General features: G+C 39.7%; 1 protein-coding gene across 4 annotated transcripts in view; it reads right to left on the bottom strand.

Moving 5' to 3' along the window:
• The window catches only part of cita (citron rho-interacting serine/threonine kinase a), a 70,051-nt gene that overhangs the window by 48,236 nt on the left and 1,331 nt on the right, over positions 1–20,484 (bottom strand). For 2 of the 4 annotated variants that reach the window (XM_062988265.1, XM_062988266.1), the window contains exons 1-3: positions 12,268–12,466; positions 11,998–12,151; positions 8,620–8,806 (exon numbers count right to left, since the gene is read on the bottom strand). In XM_062988265.1, coding sequence (XP_062844335.1) covers positions 8,620–8,806; positions 11,998–12,151; positions 12,268–12,411 — 485 coding nt within the window. In that variant the 5' untranslated portion in view covers positions 12,412–12,466. Of the gene's footprint in view, positions 1–8,619; positions 8,828–11,997; positions 12,152–12,267; positions 12,475–12,592; positions 12,687–13,346; positions 13,490–17,442; positions 17,545–18,966; positions 19,143–19,361; positions 19,495–19,831; positions 19,933–20,484 lie in introns of those variants that run through there. The other 2 variants (XM_062988269.1, XM_062988268.1) reach the window with 2 other exon arrangements.

Below are 20,484 nucleotides of genomic sequence, written 5' to 3'. Positions count from 1 at the left end.
GATGTAAAGTCAGAGGCGATCGCTCATCTATTGCTGCTGTATGAGTTGGTCATCTTCTAGAGCTTCATCCGTGGATACAGGACGCTGCCCACGGGGCGCTGTTGGCTGGATATTTTTGGTTGGTGGACTATTCTCAGTCCAGCAGTGACAGTGAGGTGTTTAAAAACTCCATCAGCATTGCTGTCTGATCCACTCATACCAGCACAACACACACTAACACACCACCACCATGTCAGAGCTGAGAATGATCCACCACCCAAATAATACCTACTCTGTAGTGGTCCTGTGGGGGTCCTGACCATTGAAGAACAGAATGAAAGGAGCTAACAATGCATGCAGAGAAACAGATGGACTACAGTCAGTAATTGTAGAATTACAAAGTGCTTCTGTATGGTAAGTGGAGCCGATAAAATGGACAGTGAGTGTAGAAACAAGGAGGTGGTTTTAATGTTATGGCTGATCGGAGTATATACATATGATAGTATGTTTTGTAATGCTCAGGTGTCCACAACTGGAAATATTTAACCCTTTAAATATTAAGATTTCAAACATTTCTATTGATAATATAAACTTAAAATCGACAATTATAACATTATTTTTAAATCATACTAAATTGAATCGGATGATAGTATTGGTTATCAAACTTTTTAGCACCTTAAAATCGTATATTTGTTGAGCCTCTGTAAATTGCAGCAAATTCATTCTTTCCAGATGGCCAGATGACGACACACTGGCTCCAAAAAAATGCAGTAGGTGGCCTGGCTGCTCTCAAATTTAAACAGGTGTAAGCGAGTGAGTTAGTCACCCTGCCATGTACTGGCACACTGTCCAGCATGCATCAGGGGTTTTGCATTGTGCCGTACCCGCCACGGCCCTAACCAGGATGAGGCAGTTAGTGACAATGACTGAATGAATGATGAATGGCCTGCAGAGGTGTTCTTAAATACTCCAGCTATGAATCATCACAGATTCGGAAATACATCTTGCTGACTACAGATCTCCAAGTAATTGTTTATGGGCTTTATATCAGGAAAGAGAGCCTCCCCACACACACACCTCTCTCTCTAGACATGATGCACATTGCAGACACCCCCACACCAACAAATATTTTTAGCCTATTCATTCACTGGAATTCATTTCCATAGCTAAAAGAACTAAGTAAAACATTAGGCCATACTTACACACAAGCACAGAAGCACACACATTTACACAAATCAGCAAACTCCATAAAACATAACACGCTCGTATTTCAAAAGCAATTCCCAACCACCCAACAAAAGTTGACTTCTGCCATAGCACAGATTTATTTCACCACAGTCCTGATCTAACTTTCATAAACATTATAAAATGATTATGGGTCACTTGGGTGGAGAAGCTGGCTACACGCTAACCCACCACCGGCCAGATTTTGAGGTTGAACACTTGTGACCTCTGATCCCTCAGACAGCACTGCATCAAAAGTAACATTCATCAATAGCTGATATAATCACCTGGGCAAGAGATTACTTTGGCAATCCTTTGACAAGCACTAAAAACTTTACTGTGCAAAAAAAGAGGCCTTATCTTAACCATGTCCAGAAGAGTTCTCTATGCTCTGAGGCATCTGGATCATCAAACAGTGGAAACGTATATGGTGATCAAACGAATCAGTATTTCAGACCTGGTCCTCAGATGCCATGCACTGTGGACCAGAAATGAAAAGGACCATCCAGACTGTTATCAGCAAGTCCAAAGAGTCTTTTATGGAATGGGGTGGTCAGTTCCCTTGGTAATTTACACTTCTGTCAATCTGAGGGGGATACTGGGATTAGAGTGTGACTCTTCGTGCACAAAACTGATCCACATATGAACTCGTCTCATGCAGGTGAAAAGATGCAGTCGGCTACTGCACACGTGTCAGAGGGGGCGTGTGTTAGTCACGGCTCTCCTCAGTCAAAGTGGAGGTCAACATCACTAGAGGGGAAACGTAATGTAATCGGGTGACTGGATATGACTAGATTAGGAGGAAAATTGGGGGGAAATGCAAAAACAGAGAGAATTGGACAAAATAACATCTGAAACACATTGCTTGGCATTTTCGGTGCCAAAACGTATTTTAAGTGCTGTGAGAGGAAACAGCAACATTACAAAGTTGCAAATGCTTTACCGTCCCAACTTTTTTGGAATGCGTTGCAGGGCTGAAAATCAGGAACGGATGTATATTAACAAAATAACTTACACTGAACAGACAAAACATGACATATCTTGGGCTCACACTGTCTGCATTACCCATATTGTTTTAACTTTTTCTGATTTTCTGAGTTGTGGTTTGAAAACAGAGCAACAACTTAGAACATGAACTATCCTCCACCAATAGCGGTTATAACTTCGAACACACTAGTACAACGGTTGCTCATTAAAAAGAGTCGATCAAAGCGAAACAGAGAAACTTTCTATCACTAAAATGGCAATTATACAGGAAACTAGACAGCAGACACTAGGCAAAAGGATTTGCCAATTACAGATCTTAACAAGCAGTCAGGAAAGTAAACGATGCCAACATTCTGTGAAGCAAGAACCTTTTTAGAAAATGAAGAAAATGACTTGTATAAATACCAGTGCCACTGAGAATGATTTCATGGACAATGCTTCAGCACTGCATTAATTAAGAATTCTGTTTCAGAATTAGTTATTAGCAATTAACACCAAGTGAGAACTCGCATCCTGAGGCTGTAATGCTGTCAAATTTGTACTTTTATGAAGGATAATAAACACAAAAGCATATGAAGGATTAAAACAAATTCATTCAAAATGCATTCATGTTGAAACTCTATTTTTACCCAGATACTGGTGGGAGAAATCAGAGAGAAATCAGAGAGAAATCAGAGAGAGAGAGAGAGAGAGAGAGAGAGAGAGAGAGAGAGAGAGAGAGAGAGAGAGAGAGAGAGAGAGAGAGAGAGAAATCAGAGAGAGAGAGAGAGAGAGAGAGAGAGAGAGCGAGAGAGAGAGAGAGAGAGAGAGAGAGAGAGAGAGAGAGAGAGAGAGAGAGAGAGAGAGAGAGAGAGAGAGAGAGAATCATTCTGGAAAAGTGCAGTGGTGGATAAATCAAAATCTTCTAGTTCCTCTGGATACGTGAGGAGAAGGACAACATGTTTACCACTGCCAAGGATTACAAAACCACTGCTGTACCTAGACACACAGATGGGTGGCACATTACAAAGAAAACAGGCAGTGTTGGGCCACCACAAGAGCTCCACTGTAGTGGAAGGAATAAAACCTTTTTTTAATCATTATTTGGTGCTTTGATGATTAAAATGCTGACTCACACATTGCTTAAAATGTCATAGGTGTTTAATTGAATTGAACAATGTTCACCACCTCCTTGTTTCTACACTTTGTAGTCCATCTGTTTCTCTGCATATCTTTTTAGCCTGTTTTCACCCTGTTCTTCAATGGTCAGGACCACCACAGGACCACCACAGAGCAGGTATTATTTAGGTGGTGGATGATTCTCAGCACTGCAGTGACACTGACGTGGTGGTGGTGTGTTAGTGTGTGTTGTGCTGGTATGAGTGGATCAGACACAGCAGCATTGCTGGAGTTTTTAAACACCTCACTGCGACTGCTGGACTGAGAATAGTCCACCAACCAAAAACATCCAGCCAACAGCGCCCTGTGGGCAGCGTCCTGTGACCACTGATGAAGGTCTTGAAGATGACCGACTCAAACAGCAGCAATAGATGAGCGATCGTCTCTGACTTTACATCTACTAGGTGAACCAACTAGGTAGAAGTGTCTAATAGAGTGGACACTGAGTGGACACGGTATTAAAAAACTCCAGCAGCGCTGCTGTCTGATCCACTCATACCAGCACAACACACACTAACACACCACCACCATGTCAGTGTCACTGCAGTGCGGAGAATGATCCACCACCTAAATAATACCTGCTCTGTGGTGGTCCTGTGGGGGTCCTGACCATTGAAGAACAGGGTGAAAGCAGGCTAAAAAAAGTATGTAGAGAAACAGATGGACTACAGTCAGTAATTGTAGAACTACAAAGTGCTTCTATATGGTAAGTGGAGCTGATAAAATGGACAGTGAGTGTAGAAACAAGGAGGTGGTTTTAATGTTATGCCTCATCGGTGTATTTACATATGAAACCATTTATTTATTAGGATTTTAACATCATGTTTTTACACCCTTTGGTTACATGCATGACAGGACGGTAGTTAGAGGTTACACAGGATTCATCAGTTCAAGTTTAATATCAAACAAAGTCATGGACAATTTTGTATTTTCAATTCACCTCACTTGTACGTCTTTGGACTGTGGGAGGAAACCGGAGCTCCCAGAGAAAACTCACGCAGACACAGGGAGAACATGCAAACTCCACACAGAAAGGACCCGGACCGCTCCACCTGGGAATCGAACCCAGGATGTTCTTTCTGTAAGGCGACAGTGCTACCCACTGAGCCACCGTGCCACCCTTTTTTTTTTTTTTAAACCAATTAGTGAATAAGGCATTTCCATCCTGGAGAATAACACTCCTATTGAGATAAATGTTTCATCATTTTGATCAGGTAGTAAGTCAGAATAACTGTGCTAAATTGCGGTGACCTTGCTCTTTATAAGGAAGATGTGGATCCTTCTAGCAAAATGCGCTATTTATTATTCAGATTACTCGTCTGTCACCAGTCTGTATATCAACTCGTTGCAGAGTATAAAACACTCTGCACAGAAAAGAGCCAGGAAAACAGGAACAGGAAAGAAAGTGACATGGTACACATGTTGAATGGCAGCTGAGATCAGATTTGCTTATACCTGATGTAAAATGCCTTCAAATCAAGCCTCATACACAGTCATGACACAAGATGATTTTTTTAGGAGACTAACTGACTGGGTTTGATTTCCATAAGAGAGAGTAACAGAATAACATGACAAATAAATGAAAACCTGTAGATATTTTCAGAAAACTGCGTATCTGTGTGGAAGGGAAAATTAATGGTGGAAGGTTATTATGACACCGCAGATTAAACAGCACACCCACTGGGCATACACAAACCCACATATGCTTATACAAGGCGACAGATTAGGCTGCACATTACAGATAAAAATAGCAAATTCTGATCAAAGCATTTACATTAATGAATCTGGGACTATAATCATGCAAAGCGAACGAGCAGTGCAATTAATTTGTGCTAGTTTGTGTTCTGCTTGGGTGACAGCAGTCTAAATGACAATTAGGGACAGATGTGACAAACTTCATCATATTAAATACACAAATATACAAGATTTATGTGTATGAGCTCAGCCAAGACCAGAGTTTCTAATCTGAAATCTGAGCAAGCCCCTCAACAAACACAATTGGGAGTGTCTTAGGAATTGAAAGTCAGATAGGATATCACATCTTTTCACTCCAACAGCAACCCCTACTGTATGGCTGAAGTGCTAGCACATACAATGGAGGAATACTGAAAGAGAAGCATGGTACTCTGTACATGCTGAAAATAACATTAAGAATTAGCTTGGGGTAAAGATGCAGACGACAACTTTACGTGTCCAAGTGGTGTGGCCAAGACTGCAGCCAGTAAGAATGTTGTGCAACTGACAGTGCTTATCATAAGGGAATTTAATATATTTATATTCAAAGTGCAACAATGCAAAAATGCATATTTAACATACATAATATATTTGTGAGTATACAATAACTGACTGTAATTCATCTGTTGCTCTGGACACTGTCACCCAGTAACAGCCCATTTATCAATCAAAAGGATCCTCGTAGAACTCTTTACTGACTAGATGTTATTGAGTGATTAACCAGTGTAGCATGGTAATGACATGACAGTGTGTGTTGCGCTGGTATGAGTGTAGTAGGTGCAGCAGTGTTTCTGGGATTTTTAAACTCCTCAGAGTCAATACTGAGAGGAAAGTAGTGCTCAACAGTGTCATGTGATCAGCAAGTTTCAATTAATTAAAGACTAGAGTCAGATTAACATAGAAAACCAAAAAATAGCTTGAGTCACTTAACTGTACACCTACACAGACTGCTAACGAGGGTGAGTTCTTAATAAATAAGCCAGCCAGTTTAGACAGTATTTTAAAAAAATAACACTGATTTCACCACTACAAATAAAACTGAACAATAAATTGGGCGTGGGAGCCCTGGCAGATCTCGTCATTAACATGGTCTGACAACAACTGCCAGTAAAGCAATGTCTGGAATTTAGGAGAACCTTCAGTCACTTTGGCTTTATATTTTGGGTCTTTGTCATGTTAAAACGTTTCTTGGTATGTGAGGTTAAATAAGACGTTGACATATCTAATCATGTAATATTTACATTTATACATTTTAATTTTACAACGAATTAGTTCCCTACCAATTTAGTATTTCAAAGTTTTTTTCCATTTCATTTATTGTTATCTCAGTTATTAGGTCATTAGGTGACGGTTTGTTTTTTGGGGTTCTTGGTAAACAGGGCCTGTCTTTAACAAATTTGGCAGAGGCTAGTGTTTCATGTACTATGTAATGGGGTAGTAAAACTACCACTGTTTATAGGGGAACAGATAAGTCAACAGGAATCAATAATTATCACTAACAAGGACATACGAGACCCTGTATATGAGTGCCATAAAACTTTCCATATCATCAAAGTATGTATGCTTGTAACCCAGCATAATTTTAAAACAAATCTGTAGAGATGGGACGATCGGGGTTTTTGGCACCGATTCCGATCTCCGATCTCCGATCTCCTTTCAGGGACATCTGCCGATAGCCGATTGTGATCTGGTATTCATTACCAAATTCGAAAGTTTATTCGAATTTGGTAATGAATAAACTTTTGCCTCTGATTGGCTCTGTAACGTTTTCTGTTCTCATCTACATCACAAGTAAGAACCGCTTACGATTTACCAAAGTGAACCAGGAGTTTATATAACGTGCTGATAGAATCGACTCAGATGTGACCGGGTTGAATGATCTTTTTAAAGTAAATATTACAATCAGCAAAATTACATCGTATGTATGATGCACAACGTTAATGATGTTATTTTAGGTCATGAAGAGCTTTCATGATGGTTTCTGTACGATGGTTGATGAATGGTGATGTGATGGTTGGTGCTTCGTAGCTCAAAGTCTGGATCAATCCACTAAGCTGTTAACTTAACGTGATCTTTATACATCACACGATCGGATCGGCTACTTTTAGGAAATATCGCCGATCGCCGATGGCATATTTTGATTAAAAATCGGCCGATACGATTCATAGCCGATCGATCGTCCCATCTCTACAAATCTGCAGTTAATCCAAAATTAACTGCATTGTACATGGATGCATATTGTATGGTCCTGGAGTGAGATAATGTCATTTACTAGGAGTTTTATTACATGTTGACATACTAATAAATGATCCAGAGCTAGCACAGACACTCACGTGATCATTTACATTAAGCTAATAACACACAGAAGCATTGTCAGCTAATTAATCTATTAAATTAAATAGTGAAACTGTTCAACCAATTAAAAACTGTTCTATGTAAAAACTGTCAGACTATTAATTAACTGCTCAAATATGAACAGCTTTTCTCATGTGTCTGAGTATTGACTGACTTAACTCATGGGATTGCTCAGCACATGTGACATACTCAGTAATAATGCCGTTGATTAGGTCTGAATAATTGAGAAACTGAAAAATCCTTGTCACATATAATTGTGTTTAATTGTGCAATCCTAGTGTGACAGGCTTTAGAGAAAGCTGAAAAAGCAGTGATAAGGGAAACGTAGGCATATATATGAATAACAACAGTGAAAAAAAAGGGGGAGAAGAGGGAGGAGGAAAAAAGGATGGGAGAGGAATTCTTCTGGTTACCATAGAAATACATTCCCATTCTCGATCTCAGCACAGGCACACTTTAACTGGTACCTAACTGCATGTTTTTCCTCTCGCATCATATAGCAATCCCTATTCTTCATGATCATTGTGCCTGCAGTAAGAGGAGGGGGCGTGCCATCAGTCAAACAACGTTCAGCGTCGCTGATCTGTGCTCAGTTTGCTCGATTCAAACAGTACACATAAGCAGAAAAGCATATAACGGACTGTTCTTACAGCGCAGAATGATCACAGATTCACAAACACACACATGCACAACAGCATAATGAAGTTGTGCAGGTGTGCGCAGGCATGCAGATACGCATAGCTGGCACAGATGCAGCACACATGGGCACTTAAAGCAAAAACGAGCACTCTTGCTTGCACACATGGCCACATAGGGAGATGGGGATCCCCAGTCTGGTGTTTTCAAAGAAAGAGCAAAAGCAGTATAAGCACGTCATACACACACACACACACACACACACACACACACACACACACACACACACACACACACACAGTTATCATTTCTAAGATTCTCAGTCTGCACTCACTTAAATTTACCCATTCACCACAAGCAGGAGACAGGAGGGAAAAAAAGAGACACAACTGCTACCGAGCAACATCTGCATGGCTACAGCAAGACTGCTATCCGTTGCCTGGTGACAGTCGCCCTGGCGATAACATTTTGTCTACCACCTGTTCAAGAAAAAGCAATTCTTTCCCAAAAAAACAAATGTGTGTTGATGTGTGTGTGGGTACTCACTCAGATTTAGCCAGTGCAGTTAGGGCCCGGCTAAAGAACCAGCCTAGAAAGGGCAGGTCTTGTCCCTGAAAGCCCGGGCGCTGGGGCTCTCGCTGGGCAGCACGCAGTCTTTGAGGGGCCCTGTCCGGCTCCTCGAAATTGGACGTGTCATCCTCAGTGCGGAGCGAGGGAACGAAAGGAGGGACGGCTGGGGAAGGGAATGAGAAGAAGACGTTGTGAGAAAAGAGCGGCGAGTAATAAAAGGAGATAAAAACAGAGGGGGAGAGGAGGAAGGAAGGAGGGAGGGAGGAAGGGAGGAGAGGGTCTCTGTGATGAGGTTCTAGTGCAGTACTCACACTCACTCACTCTCTCTCTCGCACACTCGCTCTCTCTTAGCCGCTTTCTCCCTCTCTCTCCCACATACACGTACACACACGTTCTCCCTGCCTCACTGCAGCAGCTTCAGCTCATCAGTGTGAATCACAGCGCCGAACGTGCACACAACAAACGCACACACACATACATGCACACAAATGCAGGCTATGCAGGAAATGCATCTGCATACGCTATATGCAGATCTATGGCAAATCCATAGACACACCAGTCAGTCAGACAAGCATACACACAACAGCGTACCAACAAAAAGCTCTCTGTAGGCTTTTCCAAAATGTAAAGAAACAAACTAATACAGGATGTGGGGAAAAAGTCACATTAAAAAAAGCTGGTTCAGTCAGTTCATTATGTTTTAGGAAATACGCCAGTAGAGATACTTCATAGTCTGATCTCCATATTATGCTTTAAAGCTGTAATGATGTGCACATCTGGTGATGCGGAAATATTATCAGACAGAATGGTTTAAACCATATAATCCAACCATATGGTCCAGTTACATTTCCTAATATTTGTTGGCTGCTGACAATCCTAGGTAATCATAGAATCCAATGATTCAACAATGTAATAATAATTGTATTACACTGTTTTCCCAATTTCTCCAGTCATATCCAATTACCCAGTATCTTTCCTCGACCGCTACAGGCCCCTACCCTGACCGAGCAGGGCTACATTCAACACATGCCCCATACTATATTTCTTCATTTGCCAACCCCTTCTTTATACCTGCCAGCCACAGGTTCATACAGACAGCAGTGTCACGTATGGAGAGTCAAGCACTGCTCTCCATTATTTACCATCTCTGTCTGCCTTTGACCAGCCAGCAGAGGCCGCAATTGCAGCAGTAATGAGGAATCCCTTCCACCATCAATCCCAACACACACAGCCAATAGTGTCTGTATGGGCATCCCAGCCAGTCTATAACAGACAAACATAAGCCTTTTAATACAAAAGGTTTTACATTCTGACCCCTTACTAGGGTCGTTTTGTCGACAATTTAGTCACCAACAATTTGGCCTCATCAGAAATATAATTAGTACAATTTTAAAGCAACACCGGGCAGCTGAGCACATAAAAGAGGTAATGTATTTTAGAGGTAATACATATTGTCCTCTGTAAATCCCGCTAACAGGACACACAGCTGAGCTCATAATTATGATCACTTCAAAATCAGCCAACTATCTATCATCAGTCTGTTATCTGTACACAAATGTTCCAACAAAAAGAGTAAAGCATCAGAAGTGCATTTGCTATGTAACTAACTCATCCACATCACGTCATTCATCCACAAACTCGCATATTTTACAGTCATAATGAATATAGTAACTGTGGAAGTGCTGTGGTAACTACAGGCAATAACAGCATGCGTGACTAACAACATGCAAACATTATCCTCATAATTACTTATACACAGATAATAAAACATCTCATCAGTCATTTAAAATAAAACTGCTGTCTATATGCAATGCAGCTTCACATGCTTAAAGGAGAGTTAATTGCCCTGATTAGTATGGAGCAGGTTAATTAAATAAAGCCAAGCATACTAAGTGAAACTTACACAATGAACCTATGCGTGGGACTCAATTAGTATGACATACCTTTTACCAAGCATTACATTAAACACTGACAAAAATAAATGCAAGTTAATCTTCAATGATTATTCCCAATCTAGTCTGTGGCAATTCTCAACAATGATGATTGAGTAAAAAGTCACCAAACTAAACAACTGAATACAATATATTATTAATCTGTAAAACACTAGTATTTCATTACCTTTTCAGGTTTTACCACTGCTTTATCCTTATCAGAGTTGCAGTGTGTTTGGTTTTCCATAATCACTGGACGCAATGTAGTAACACCCCAGACATCAAGAGTCCATCCATCCCCCCACCCAAGCACATTAATATTGTTGTTGTTTTTAATTAAAAGTACAAAGCCAAAAAAAGCATTGTGCATAGAAAGAAAAGGGTAGAAAAATCTTGGTTAATTAATATCTATTGTTTAATCCACATTTATTCCTCCTAAGGCTTAAGTTTCTAAACTGTGTGCAGTGGAATTAAAAAGTATTTACCCCCTTTCTGATTTTTAGTATTATTGAATAAATCACATTTACTGATTTGTTACCGACATCCTAAATCAGCATCTGCGAATCTTGTAAAATCTTGTTGAACGAGACTAATGACTTTTTTATTAGACTTGTAACAAAGACAGTTGTTCAGCATGAAAGTAATGATGTGTGAACACACACTGCAGGAGCCTGAAAAAAACATCACTAAGCTGTGGAAGAACATGACTGGCCCACACAGAGCCCCAACCTCAACCTCATAAAACACCTCTGGAATGAACCAGAATGGGGATTGCAAGCCAGGCCAATCGAATATTAGACTAACATTTATGATTTATGTTGAAAACACTAAATAGATTAACACATTGTCAATGTTTTTAATTTAGATATTTACGTCTTTCATTTTAACCACTTTATTCTTATTTTTATTCAACATTCAAAAGTAGCCAACTGTTCTGGTAAGAAATTGTTTAATACGTATCAAATGTCACTGCTTCATATACTACATCCGAAACTTGCATATACTGTGCATTGTGCCTGTGTTTGTTGTTTTGATATTGCAGAGAGCCTAAGGCTAAATAGCTTAATTCAAACTGCCCTTTTTTATCTGGACAGCAAGCTGTGAACCAAGCACACACAATGCAGCCCATTATACCCCAAAAACTACCCATTACACTCCATTAAAGCGACAATTCTGCAATTACACCCAACAGTGCAATCATTAGGGGTGCATATTAAGAAACAGCCAAGAGCTGTAGGGTATTTATGTCATCTTTTTACTTCAGTAAAGAACAGCATAGCGCTTAGTGCAAAGTGTTACACCATCAATACAGGTTATAGGTACATTGTTAGAACAATTTTTGTATTTTCATATACACCATTTAATTCCATGCAGACAGCATGGCTTATGTAAATTGCCTTTAAGTGGCACAGTCAAGACTTACCATATCGGAGGCCACTCCAATCCACGGTGGAGAAGAAAGGGTGAGACCGTAGACCCTCGTAGCCTAGCCGCTCGCGTGCCATGCAGAGCAAACTCTGTACCAGGTCTAGAAACTGTGAGCTGGCCTTGGGATCCTCAGGGAACTTTAGATAACGCTTGGAAGAATAGAATAAAATACAATTTTTTAATTAACAGTGCTGTTGTAATTCAAAGTGTTGTAATTACAGTGGGCTTTTACTAATGGTACAGAGAAGTTTAAAGCTGGTCTTACCTGGAAGTTCATTATGTTGTTGATGGTTTTGGCAGAGGTTCCATCGGTGAATGGTGACTTCATGTAGATCATTTCATAAGCAATAACTCCCAGAGACCACCAGTCACACTCAGGACCGTAACTGCACTGAGGACCTCCATTCATGGCAGAGAGTACCTCTGGAGCCAGGAAGTCCTGAGTTCCCACTGGAAGCTTAGAGGAACTGACCTAAAGCACAAAATTTGTGTTACTCATAAGCATGGATTATTATGACACACATAAATCATATAGACCTTACTATTGCAGATCATTACAAAAAGATTTTCTTAAGAGCTATTCATCATACCGTTTTATTTGTTGTTAATTTGGCAGCAGATCCAAAGTCTGCCAACTTAATGTGCCCTGTTCGGTCAATAAGAACGTTCTCTGGCTTCACATCTCTGTTAAAAGAAAAAATGTTAAAAGAAAAAAAGTCAACTTTAAACTGAAAGGAAAACACAAGCTACTGTAAGACATAACACTGGAAGTATGGACCTAAAGCCCAGAAGTGAGAGTGGGCTACATGACTAAATGAAACAGCAAGGCTTTTAAACTACAGGCAATGTGTTACTAACAATAATGAATAGAATATGGTAAAACAGCAATGTGATTTCATTCATGATGAACCACAGGTGTGTCCATGTATAAAAATTAGCAGGACCACACAAAATCACAAAAAATGCCGTTATTTAAATCGTCACGATGGCACAGACCTTTTATGTCTGGCTCTTTGGATCAGTCATTCCGCTTTTGTTCCTCTGAGGGCAGTTTAGAACATTGTAGGGCATTGATAAGTCATTTTTACCATTCAATAATTTTATTAGTTCTGTTTAGAGATAAAAAAAAACGTGCAGCATGATATTTTCCTCTTTGATGATCATTTTTTTCCCATATGCCGAAACAGAATATGCATTTAAAATTAATAAAAGTACTTTTCTTTGGATGGTGCTTTGCATGGTGTACAATAATTCTTGGTCATGTGTTCAGTGACATGCTTTATGTGGGTGTAAAATGTTTGAACCCCGGTAGCCTACTTTAATCCTGATTACAAATATACGTACCTATGCACGAATCCCATCTGGTGCACGGCATGGATGGCCTGCACCAGCTCAGCCAGATAAAACTGAGCCATCGGCTCATCAAACTGATCCTCGTATCGACTGAGCAGCGCCATGAGATCCCCTCCTGGTAGGTATTCCATCACCTATGGACACAATTGCAGAAAACAATCTATACCTAAGGAGATTAAAGCACAGGCCCAGCATAGCATGTCTCTTTTCAGCTCTCTATGAATGTAGTTAAAGGCAGGTAACACAAGCATGTCCAATCACATCTAAGCAGCACGTCTTATTTAAAATCACCCCCTCAAAAGATAATCAGTCAATAAACTTAATTTGCTTAAATGTCACTAAATGATAGGCCTAATTATAAGGTTGTAAAGAGAACCTTCTCAGGAAAAGAAGAAAACAAACATTGCATAAATAGTCAACAGCTGCTAATAGTGAACCGAAACTGATCACATCATGAATTTTTATATTTTCCAGCTGAAATTAAATAAGCAGTTTAATGGTACAATAGCGCACTGTCATAAATATTACTGTTAATGGATTTGTTTTTGGTTGTTTGTTTTTGCTTGCTGTCAAATTTTTGATTACCAAACCATATTCACACAACATCGCCGATTAGCATTTAAATTACAAACTCTGCTCTTGTTTAGTCGTTTTATAGATTTTACTACATATTTAGATTTCAGTGCATACATGAGAAAGTGAGTGTCACGCATTAGTTATGTGTGCAACCAAACGTCTGCACTGTTGGGCTAAAAGTTGGGCTGAAAGCCTTTCTCAGAGATTTAAGCATAGGCGCACATACACTCCTCTTTTACACAAGCTCAAACGACTGCACACACACCCACTCTTACTGTTTTCACAGACACAAGCAAGCATATATACACACTCCCAGACACACACACACACAGCTTTCTCACAGTAAGCAGGCTTAGTTGCCTTTCTCAGAGATTTAAGCAAGTGCGCACACACACACACCCACTCTTACTGTTCTCACAGACACAAGCATCATGCATACACACTCCCAGACACACACACAGCTTTCTCACAGACTCAAACAAGCACACTCACAAGAATATGTATCTGATCTAGTCTGTTTTGAGACACAGCATGCCAGATGCTTGCCCCATCCCAGTACAGATGGATGTGAAATCTATGATCCAGTATTACATAATGGCACTCTCATTATACACACAACATATTTGCCAGGCTGATCTATGTTCTGAAGCAACATCTCTTTGGATTGTGAAAGGTAACCGGGACCAGAAGGAAACCAACTCGAACACAGGGAGAGCATGTAAACTCCACACAGAAAGGACCTGGACCACTCCACCTGGGAAATGAACCCAGGACTTTCTTGCTGTGAGGCAAAAGTGCAACCCACCGAGCCACCCTAGTAGTTATCAAAGAAAAAAAGCTGTTGGCTGTCTGTAATAAGTCCCGAATTTTAATTCAACCTGGCACAAAAACGTACAGTAGCTTGAAATGGGTATTTAATCCTTTTTTCCCCCATATTTCTTACACTTAATTGTTTCCTTTTTTTTTTAACTAAATTTAATGTAAGACAAAGGCGATTAAACATCCCTTAAAAGATAACTGTTTGTCAAGCAGGTTAGACGGTCTTAACAAGCAGCACAATATTCTGCAATTAGAGATATAAAAAGTAAAGAAGTGTATTAAACTGTATTCTGTCTGGAAGGGGTCACAAAATCATTTTCTGATCCAGCAAACCACATTAGAAGCCATTAATGCCAATTAGAGAAAACTTGGAAGAGTGGTAAATCAAATTCCTTCAGGACTGCATATATGACTCAACCAGGAATTTATAATGAACCCAGACAAACATCTATAAGACTACAGGCCTTGTCCCTCTAAAAGAAGGTTAGCATTAATTACTATTAAAAAAAGACTGCAGCTCCAATTCCTCCACAGCAATGTAAGAACTTGATATTTAGTTGTTGGAAAGTTAACATCTGATTGCAGTTTACACTGCTTAGGGTGGCATAGGCATTTATTAATTTTGGTAAGAAGTACTTTTTTACATGGGTTATAAGGGTGTTGCATTACCCTTTTTCTTCAAATAATAAAATGATTTCCTTAAAGTCTTATATTTTGTAAAAAGATTTAAAAGTAGAGGTATACAGGTATGTACACAGGAGTTGAGTGTGAAAGTGGTTTGTACAGTTTTATGTGGGTGGCCTTACTTCCACTAACATACTGCAGCTTTAAGGCTGTGTAGTGATGCATTCACACAAACATACACAACATGAATGGGAGGCGACGCTACCAGACCATAAACAGCAGTCGCAGCTTTTTAACCCACGTTACCTAGCAACAAGGTAGTGAGGATGTTTTAAGCCCAACGCTACAGCAATGACTGTTTTTTTTTTTTTCTCTCTTTTTTTTTTTCAAGCCCCGGCTTTTAGGAAGCCTCCATAATTTCTGTGCAGTTAGCACTGTGTTTACTCTCCAGAGAATCTTATTTGTCTAATGGTGGAACACACCACACACCACACTGATTAACAGGAGCTTCTTAAAAATGTGCATTGCATTTGTTTATGCCAAACTACCTCCACTGGGTGTAAAAACAACCATACAAACAAGAATTAACACCAGTTACGCAAGTCCAGATGACCAAATTGAAGATTCCAACAAATATAACGTTGTCAATTTAGGTTTTCAACCACCCTGCTGAAAGTTCAAAGTAGAGACTTAATTATTTCACCCTAGAAGCAATAGGAAAATCACAAAAAACTGGGATGGGAAAACTATAAACCAGACTTACTCTCAAAATATAATTGAATTTCCTCTCTCATAAGGGTAAACTAATCCTTCTTAGTGCTATCCGAATGCCAGTTTGTGTTCGATAAATTCCTAGACCAAGGATGATGAAGGATCCCTCTACTGGTCTCTAGGAGAAAAACAAGCTATTTTTCCACATTGGGACCACGATGCAGCACGACACCAAAAACTTGCTATCATGGGAAGGTGTTATCAGATAAAAAATTATCAAACTGACCACACTACACTTCTGATAATGTTTAGTAAAATGCATGAGTCACCTGAAACTTGTTTTTTTTATCATGAAGCATACATTGCAAAAATAAGACAACAGAAAAAAAAACAATGACAACTTGTTTTCCTCCAGTTAATTAATTCGACCCACTAGCCGATTCTCTCAGGTTATATGAGAGCTACCAACCCAGTAATGGGAGACACAAAAAGATTTGTCTTGCCAATCAACAGGATCATCACAGTTACAATTACTTAAAATAAGTGCTGAAAACTTCAATAGGTGTTAAAAAAAACTTTAAAGGAAGCTTTTTTTTTTCTTACATTATAGTGTACATAATAATGATAATTCATGGCTGTAATACAGAGGAGATGTGTAGATTTGTGCAACAAGTAGTAGCACTTTTGAAGAGATGCACGTTGTGTCATCTATGTGCTATGCATACAGAATAACAACCTCTTTGAGATGCAAATACCACAATGACAAAAGTCTGAGAACCACTGGCTGATTGAGCCCATTCACTTGACATACAGGGGTCTCTATTGGGAGGAAAATCCCATCTTGGTTTTCACTTTAATGATAAAACATCTCTGTGACCATTCATTTGTAAACTGTTTAAACAATAGATACAGTAGAAGTGCAGTTAAATGACATTATTAGTATTGCAGTGTCATTGTGATCTCAAATGACGAATGAAATAATACGTCTCAGAATTTAGACCAAAACCTCCTAAATCAAGTTTTCAGGAACAGTTTAGTTCTTTGCTGTTGCACACGTCAGTGCGTTATTTACTGACACATTTTGGCAAAACAACTTCCACTAATCACCTGAAATTAGACACTTGAAGCCACAAACTCGTTTTCAGTTAGTTGGCCATTTAAGGGTTTAATATTACCAGGGCATTTTAAAATTAATAATTGTAAACAGTTTATTACAAAAATGTTTCAGAATTTGCCTTTGTGGACAAGCTGTTTTTAAAAAAATCTTGAAAGCATCGTGATTAGAACAGAAATTAGAACAGTATAAACACCTGACCATGCATGTCATAACAGGAGAATAATTGAAGCAGTCACTCACCAGGTAGATTTTATCCTGATCCTGAAAGGCATGCTGAAGTTGTGGGATCCAGGGGCTGGCGCTGAGAGCCAGAATCGCCCGCTCTTCCTCATAGAATGCCACCTAGAGAATGTGTAAATCCAAAGTCAAATAGGGCAAATTTTTGAGTCTGAACAAAGAGAACATAAGAAGAGCCACATATTCAGTGGCAGGCCAACACATGTACAGGGGTTGGACAAAATAACTGAAACACCTGGTTTTAGACCACAATAATTTATTAGTATGGTGTAGGGCCTCCTTTTGCGGCCAATACAGCGTCAATTCGTCTTGGAAATGACATATACAAGTCCTGCACAGTGGTCAGAGGGATTTTAAGCCATTCTTCTTGCAGGATAGTGGCCAGGTCACTACGTGATGCTAGTGGAGGAAAACGTTTCCTGACTCGCTTCTCCAAAACACCCCAAAGTGGCTCAATAATATTTAGATCTGGTGACTGTGCAGGCCATGGGAGATGTTCAACTTCACTTTCATGTTCATCAAACCAATCTTTCACCAGTCTTGCTGTGTGTATTGGTGCATTGTCATCCTGATACACGGCACAGCCTTCAGGATACAATGTTTGAACCATTGGATGCACATGGTCCTCCAGAATGGTTCGGTAGTCCTTGGCAGTGACGCGCCCATCTAGCACAAGTATTGGGCCAAGGGAATGCCATGATATGGCAGCCCAAACCATCACTGATCCACCCCCATGCTTCACTCTGGGCATGCAACAGTCTGGGTGGTACGCTTCTTTGGGGCTTCTCCACACCGTAACTCTCCCGGATGTGGGGAAAACAGTAAAGGTGGACTCATCAGAGAACAATACATGTTTCACATTGTCCACAGCCCAAGATTTGCGCTCCTTGCACCATTGAAACCGACGTTTGGCATCGGCACGAGTGACCAAAGGTTTGGCTATAGCAGCCCGGCCGTGTATATTGACCCTGTGGAGCTCCCGACGGACAGTTCTGGTGGAAACAGGAGAGTTGAGGTGCACATTTAATTCTGCCGTGATTTGGGCAGCCGTGGTTTTATGTTTTTTGGATACAATCCGGGTTAGCACCCGAACATCCCTTTCAGACAGCTTCCTCTTGCGTCCACAGTTAATCCTGTTGGATGTGGTTTGTCCTTCTTGGTGGTATTCTGACATTACCCTGGATACCGTGGCTCTTGATACATCACAAAGACTTGCTGTCTTGGTCACAGATGCGCCAGCAAGACGTGCACCAACAATTTGTCCTCTTTTGAACTCTGGTATGTCACCCATAATGTTGTGTGCATTGCAATATTTTGAGCAAAACTGTGCTCTTACCCTGCTAATTGAACCTTCACACTCTGCTCTTACTGGTGCAATGTGCAATTAATGAAGATTGGCCACCAGACTGGTCCAATTTAGCCATGAAACCTCCCACACTAAAATGACAGGTGTTTCAGTTATTTTGTCCAACCCCTGTAAGTGCAGAGTACACAAAGACAGTATGTATGTGCATGCCAGTGACTCACATTGTCCTGAGAGCGAACCCAGTCTTTTTCCATAACCTTCATGGCATACACATCTCCTGTGGCCTTCTCTTTAACCACCTGCACCTCAGCGAAACGGCCTCGACCCACGACGCCTCTCACTTCAAAATCATTCTTAGACGGCTGAAGCTGCTGCAGCTCAGTCACTGTGTCTGAGACTGACATACAAAAACAGAATGAATGGCAACAGTGTTTCAACAAACATTAGTTGAAAGGTAAAGACAGCCAGGTAGTTAAAGCACTAAGCCTAAATGCTAGTGCACAAGGAAAGATGACTGATAGGTAAAAATAATTTATAATTATTGGTTAAATAAAAAAATAAGTTTATAAAGTTTATAATCTTGTACAAAGACAATAACAGCGCTGCAAGAACTTACATTTGTTGACAAATCTGGCTACATGTTTGATCTTCATTAACTCAGGAGAATTGCACTCCTGATAGAGCAGGAGCAGAGCATCCAGCAAGGTCTCTCTCCTCAGCTCACTTATTCCATAAGCACTGTTCTTACCCTGCGCATAACATAGGTACAATATCATATGCTTAGCACAGATATATCATAATCACAACTCAAAACAGGATGCCAAACCGGCATATGTCTTCTGCATTTCATTGTCATTTAATAAAGTAACAGTAATCTAGTACCAGTGCTAAGTTATGTAAAATGTTAGAGCTCATTATTATTTAAGGTCTCTGTACACGTTCAATGTCAGTCACAGTGTCAAATATCAGAATCAGAATACTTTATTGATCCCAGAGGGAAATTGCAGTTTTTTTGACTGGTTCTCCAAAGAGCACGAGAATCACAGTGAAAAGACAGCTAAATTCTATAAAGCATGGAAAGTTTACCTGTAAAAGCTGATTAAGGCGTGAACAACGGCTTGTAATAGGCTCCACTGCCGCCAAATCCTTAACGCTGCCATGTCCTCCATATTTAAACTTCAACATTGCTGAAGTTGGAAACATATTACAGTCAATATACATTGAATTTCAGGCATCAATTATATATCTCAATCAATAACATGCCATATGTATTCTAATGTATGTACATCTAACTTAACATGGCTTCAACACAGGATTTATAAACAATACAGTATAATAAAATCCATATCCCATATTTTAATACTTATTGTTAACCATGTCTTTGAATTTTAATTAGCTAAAAGGATCAATTAAAATTAAAAGAACATGGGTATGCTTTGTTTCTGCCATAGTGCACTATCTGTAAGACAGGTTTAATTGCACAGTAGTTTACTTATGTATTTCAGGAATCTTTCTGTATATTTTTTTATTATTACAATCTTTTATAGATAGATTAGATAGATAGATAAGATAGATAGATAGATAGATAGATAGATAGATAGATAGATAGATAGATAGATAGATAGATAGATAGATAGATAGATAGATAGATAGATAGATAGATAGATAGATAGATAGATAGATAGATAGATAGATGTACAATTCAAATGTAAATGTAAATGTACTTTGCATACATTATG

This window comes from Trichomycterus rosablanca, chromosome 26 (genome assembly GCF_030014385.1).
Source record: "Trichomycterus rosablanca isolate fTriRos1 chromosome 26, fTriRos1.hap1, whole genome shotgun sequence".
Lineage (NCBI taxonomy): Eukaryota > Metazoa > Chordata > Actinopteri > Siluriformes > Trichomycteridae > Trichomycterus > Trichomycterus rosablanca.
Note: the sequence above shows the minus strand (reverse complement) of the source record. Positions and strands in the feature narration are given on the sequence as shown.